We start from the raw sequence: 5,798 nt of genomic DNA on the forward strand, positions 1-5,798 counted from the left end.
GAGCTCGTTTCTCACTTCAGAGTGTTCTGTTCTGTTCTGTTCGGTTTCTGTTTCCGCTCTCCGGCCAAGAGCGAAGACAGGTGGTTTTATTCGTCTTTCTTCCTTACTAAAAAAAAAACAGCTAAAATCCTACTGGAAAAAGATTTGGGAGCAGAAGAAATAACTCTGGGAAGCTGTATGTGTGTGTGTGTGTGTGTGTGTGTGTGTGTGTGTGTGTGTGTGTGTGTGTGTGTGTGTGTGTGTGTGTGTGTGTGTGTGTGTGTGTGTGTGTGTGTGTGTGTGTGTGTGTGTGTGTGTGTGTGTGTGTGTGTGTGTGTGTGTGTGTGTGTGTGTGTGTGTGTGTGTGTGTGTGTGTGTGTGTGTGTGTGTGATAGATGCCGCCATGCAGTGATTTGTTTCCCCCAACTGTTCATTAACTTGATAATTATTTTCCTACGTATTTTTTTGTTTTTTTTGTTTTGTTTTGTCTTATCTCAGAAAAGCCATGAGCAAAGAAACCGGTGTGTGCGTGCATATGCGTGTGTGTGTGCTTGCGTGTGCGTGCATATGCGCCTGTATGTGTGTGGGAGTGTAGGTGAATGCTTGTGTGTGTGTGCGTGCGTGCGTGCGTGCGTGCGTGTGTGTGTGTGTGTGCGTGTGCGTGTGCGTGACTGCATGAGTATGTAAATTGCAAGTGAGTGCTAAAGAGTGAGACAGGATTGTTTTTGTGTATTTATCTCTTTTTAGTCTTTTTATGATGTATTTTTTTTTTTGTCCTTTGCATTGTTTTTTTAAAGTATTTTACGTCTGTAGAGTAAAAAAAAGGAAAATCACAGATAAACATTGAAAAAAGTCAGTGCAGAGACCATGGACTACGAAAAACAGGCAAAGTTCGATCGGGACTGAAGTTGACCGTTCTTCTGTCCATTCTGGTTGGCGTCGTCTATAAAGTCCCGGGCTTTTTTCCTGTCCAGCCAATGAACTCCATTGTTTTCCAATCTGGGGGAGAAAGGAGGGGGGGGGGGACCTCCCGCTTGCTGCCCCCCCCCCTCCCCCCATCTCAGGTGGAGGGATTGTATGGGAGTGGATGCCAAGACATCCACAGACATGTCCTGGGTGAACAGATTGTGTTCCAGAATCAACACCAAGTCAAATATAACCAGGTTCCAGTTTCCTCCTCCTCCGACCAGCGCTCTGGCATGGCTGGCTGGCTGGCTGGCTGGCTGGCTGGCTTCTGTCGGGCCACTGAGGACCATGCCAAGGGCTTTGTGTGCGTGTGTGTGTGTGTGTGTGTGTGTGTGTGTGTTAGGGCATTAACGACTTGTGATTTTTGCAAGTCAACTCGAGTCGGTAAAAAGTTGAGTTGAAGTCGACTTTATCGTTTGATGACGTCATCACATCACGCACGACCCCCCGATTATTGGGGGGGGGGGGGGGGGTTAATTAAATTAACCATCCCCAGATGGTTAATTTAATGTGAAACATTGTTTTCTCACCCAACTGTAAACAAACCAACATAGAGTTTAAGTGTATAGAGGCTATCTTCACATTTCTAAAGTGCCAATTTAAGGACTTTTTAATACCTCTAAAATGACAAATTAAACATTGTCCAAATTGTCAAATATTGACAGAAATTGTGAAAATAGCCGATCTACATGCTCACAACGCCTCGCAACGCAAGACGTTGTGAGCATGTAGATCTGTTATTTTCACAATAGATTTTTTTTTCAACTTCAACTTTCGACTTTCTCTGGTGGGAGTCGACTTGTGTAATTAAGTCGACTGAGTCGACTTGTAGACTTTTTCGTTAATGCCCTAGTGTGTGTGTGTGTGTGTGTGTGTGCGTGTGCGTGTGCATGTTTTTCAGCTGGATTTGGATTGTGTGGCAGAAGGAGTAGAATGAAAAACAGAAGGCCCTTTTCTCTCTCCCCTTTCATTTCAGGCCAACAATACAAATCTTTTTTCTCTCTCTCGCAGAGTTTCATATGATTTCCTACGCTTTTTAAAATGTGTTTGTTTGTTTGTTTTTCCGTCGTCTGCAGATCGTGACTGCAGTGCAAGGCCTGTGCCAGCAGGGGTTGAAACCTGTTGTTTCCCGTAGTTTTTTGTATTTTCCTTTTTCTTTTTGCCAGTGTCTATTTGTCGAAAGCATCGGGCTTTGAGTTCCTTTTTCTTCCAAATTGTCATTCATGTGAATCTTTTAAGACATTTTCATCAAAGAGAAGAAAGAACAATCTGTCATTCTTAACGATAATTATAGCAATTATTTGTCTTTTCTGTAGAAAAGAAAACAAAGGCAAGAAAGTGTCGCTGCGCATTTCAAATCTTTTTTTTTTTCTTTCTTCTTAAGTCGTCGCGTGGCCCGTGGAGGTGGCAGGCGTTTTATTTTCCTTTTTAAGTGAAGGTGAGAGATAGGAGCGTCCCGCCCGAGGACCGGCTGAGAGCTGCGTCCCCCGGCCGTCACCACGTCACGCTGCGGCCGTCCAAACGGCGGTTTAGGACAGCAGCCATCTTGGAGGTCGTTCCCACGGTCTCTCTCCCTTGCAGATTTTGGCATCGTTGTTTTCACACAGATTTCTGAGGTTGACATAATTGTTATTTTAGTTGTCATTTCAACTGGTGGCAGGTGGTGGTTTGTTCGCGTCGCGTTCTTGTGACAAAACAAACATAAAAACCGGATTGAATGATCTTGCTTCCAAACACGGAAGCAAGATCCTTTGGGAAAAAAACGCAGATATTTGGATACCGAAGCTGAGCAGGTCTGGCGATCGAAGCCATCCGCTCTCCCATGTTGGTTTTATGTATAATAAAAAACAAAAAAAAAGAGAGAAACAACCAAAACGTTCATGTACAGAGAGACAGACGAACAACGGTTGAGTATATTGGTTTGGCAGTGTCCAAAGCCCTAAGTTGGGTCTAACTGTGACGACGACGCAAATCTCAAAGAGGAGATTAATAACAAATAGGTTTTGTTCTACTGTAAAGTTGTGGGTTGTGGTAATCCTGAAATAAAAACAACATCTAGCGCGCTCCTCTCCACTTCCACTCCGTCTCTTTCCAGAAGCGTCCCCTCTCTCCGTCCTCTCGCTGTTGGTTGGCGCTACAGGTTCTCCGTCCTCTCGCTGTTGGTTGGCGCTACAGGTTCTCCGTCGCCTCGCTGTTGGTTAGCGCTACAGGGTCTCCGTCTCCTAGCGGCCAGGTGGAGGTGGAGGTGTAGGTCCGGTCCGGAGGGCGGTGTTTGTGGACGACGGGGCGAGACCGGTGTGTGTGGTCCAGTTCAGTGGTTCTATCCCCTCTCTCTCTCTCTCTCTCTCCTGCTTCTGTCTCTCCCTCCTTCTCTCTCTCTTTCTCTCTCCCCCTCTCTCTCTCTCCGGCGCCCTCTCCTTCACCTCCTCGGCTCCTCTTCAGATGTGCCTCTTCATGTGCAGGGCCAAGTGGTCCGACCTGGAGAAACACCTGCAGGGAGACACACAGAGAAACACACAGTTTAATTGTTACTTGCGCCAGCAGAGCACGCAAGTACTGCGTTCGGCTGCGTATGTACGTGCAGTATGTACATATGTACAGTATGTCTGTGTTAAGCCCCTATCATAGTAGGCAACGCGGTGATAAGCTATCCACCGCGGTGTAGTCTTTTTAAGTCATAAAACTACAACATTACGTCATTACTCGCGGTGAAGAGCTATCCACCGCGAACCCCGACACATCTCTCTGTTTTTACTATCAGACAGTTCGGCCAATCACCCCGTTCACTGATTGGTCGATCTAGACCAGTCAGTCACAGTGATAGGATAGTGACTGACTATGATGGACTCCACTTGTTTTCTCACTTTAGGTGGATAGATTATCACCTACAATGATTAGCACACAACGCCTCGCATTGTAGATCTGCTGTTTTCACTAGTTTTGTACATTTTATAGATGATAAATACGAAACGGTTTTGGACGATATGCTACAAATATAAGGTGCTGGGAGTGAAAATTATAATGTAGGGGTGCCTCGGATTAAAAAAATATTCATGGGGTGCCCTGAGACAAAAACGTTTGGGAACCCCTGATGTAGACCCTCGGTGGGGCCTTTTCCACCGGCAAAGAACTGGTTGCGGTTCTTTCTCCCGTCTATGTGATGAACCAGAGGTGTGCTTTTCCACCGTGAACCGGAGTTGGTTCCGAACCATAAAAGTTGGTTCGGGACCGGAACCACAAAATCCTTGGTTTTTCCAGTGAACCACCATCTGAACTGGGGGACAATGGCTCTGGTTCAATCTGGTGGAAACGCAAGCCGGTTCGCAGTGAGGTAAACCGGCCCCAGTGAGGTAAACCATCACGGTAGAAAGTGCATGAGCTCATTAGCTATTCACCATCTGGAGCCGTGACAGCGTGTGACAGAGTAAGAGCCCTGTGGCCGTTTTCCTTCCGCCAATCCATTCAACTCGCCCTCTCGGCTACCGGCCGCCGCCGCCGCCAACGCGAGCCAGCCATAAAGCCCGGGCACCGTGCCCGCCGCCCGCGACGCGTGATCTATCTATATACGACACGCCGGGAGAAGACTTAGCTTTATTTTCATTACGCCGTCGCGAGGAGGATTATTGCACTTAAAAGCTGAACGGCCCGCCATAAAAATTAATCAAGAAACGTTGTGAATAAAGGGAGAGGGGGGGGATGCCAAACAAAAAAAAACATGGGTGAGTATGAAATGGGGAATAGAAAATTGAATTTGCCAGAGGCTCGATTCATTATTAATTGGGTCCAGGAGAGAACTGTACATTTGCGTGTGTGCGTGCGCGTCCCCCTCCACAGCAGAAGACCGATCCGCTGTTGTAAGCGGTGTGAGGAAGGCAGACCGCGGCAGGAGGAATAAACGGCTCGGTGAGACAACAAGCAGAGAGATGAGTTAGTCATGTGATCTTTTTCATGTGTCTCGGGCACTTTGTTTGCTTTGCTGCCCTTCGCCGAGTCCCGCTGTAAGCAAGCAAGCTAGCTACGTAGCACGCTCCTCCATTATCCAATACGCACACTCTCTCCCCTTCGCTGTAAAGCAGGGATCTTCAACGTTTTCAGGCCAAGGACCACTTAGTTGAGAGAGAGAGAGAGATGAAGCAGGGACCCCCACAACCTGTTCATAGATTCCATATTAGTTTCATTGCTTGACAGCACAATCATCAGTGTATTTTGGATTCACGTCAATTTGTGTTTTCAGATATTGAACCGTCAATACGTAATAAACTTGACCTTTCACTCTGTACTTAGTATGCTCTTTTTTCCCTCTACACCAAAGCTCTTTGCCGAAAATGGCCGATATGCTATTTTTCCCGGACCCCCTGTTGAAGACCCATGCTGTAAAGGGCTTGGTATACTTAGTTCCACGCTGTGTCGCCCCGTCACCCACTTTGAAAACCCCTGCAATAAGAGACAGGTCTTTTAGGTGACGGCTAGCGGCTACACAGAGCTGGATATTTCTGAAGCTAGACATTTCTTTGTGCGGTTGGGGCTTGCAGCCACACGAAGCTGGATATTTCGGCTACGTAACTGGATATTTTTGAAACCGGATAAATAAGGGAAGACATTGAAACACATCCAATTCACTGGATCCGTGTAGAGGCATGGTACCCGGATATCTCTGAAGACTTTACTGTGTGTGTGCTTGTCCCCCTTGTGGAAGTCTGGGGACTCTGATTATTTTAGACCTAGATATCTTTGTCGTGTGGACCTAGATATTGTTCTATGTGGATATCTGAAAATCTGGGATATATGAAATATCCAGATTCGTCTGGCCTAGGCCTTATAGTTTCTAAATAAGGTGCTATTCCCTATTTCAA

General features: G+C 46.6%; 1 protein-coding gene across 10 annotated transcripts in view; it reads right to left on the minus strand.

Annotated features, from left to right (window-relative positions):
* Positions 1-3,300: 3,300 nt before the first annotated feature.
* The window catches only part of LOC308307709 (Krueppel-like factor 7), a gene marked incomplete at its 5' end in the record, with an annotated part of 122,874 nt that continues 120,376 nt past the window's right edge, over positions 3,301-5,798 (minus strand). For all 10 annotated transcript variants that reach the window (XM_080752976.1, XM_080752983.1, XM_080752984.1 and 7 more), the window contains one exon: positions 3,301-3,435. In XM_080752976.1, the coding sequence (XP_080609102.1) occupies positions 3,384-3,435 (52 nt within the window). In that variant the 3' untranslated portion in view covers positions 3,301-3,383. The remainder of the gene's footprint in view (positions 3,436-5,798) is intronic.

This window comes from Nannobrachium achirus (assembly GCF_963921795.1).
Source record: "Nannobrachium achirus genome assembly, chromosome: 22".
Classification (NCBI taxonomy): domain Eukaryota; kingdom Metazoa; phylum Chordata; class Actinopteri; order Myctophiformes; family Myctophidae; genus Nannobrachium; species Nannobrachium achirus.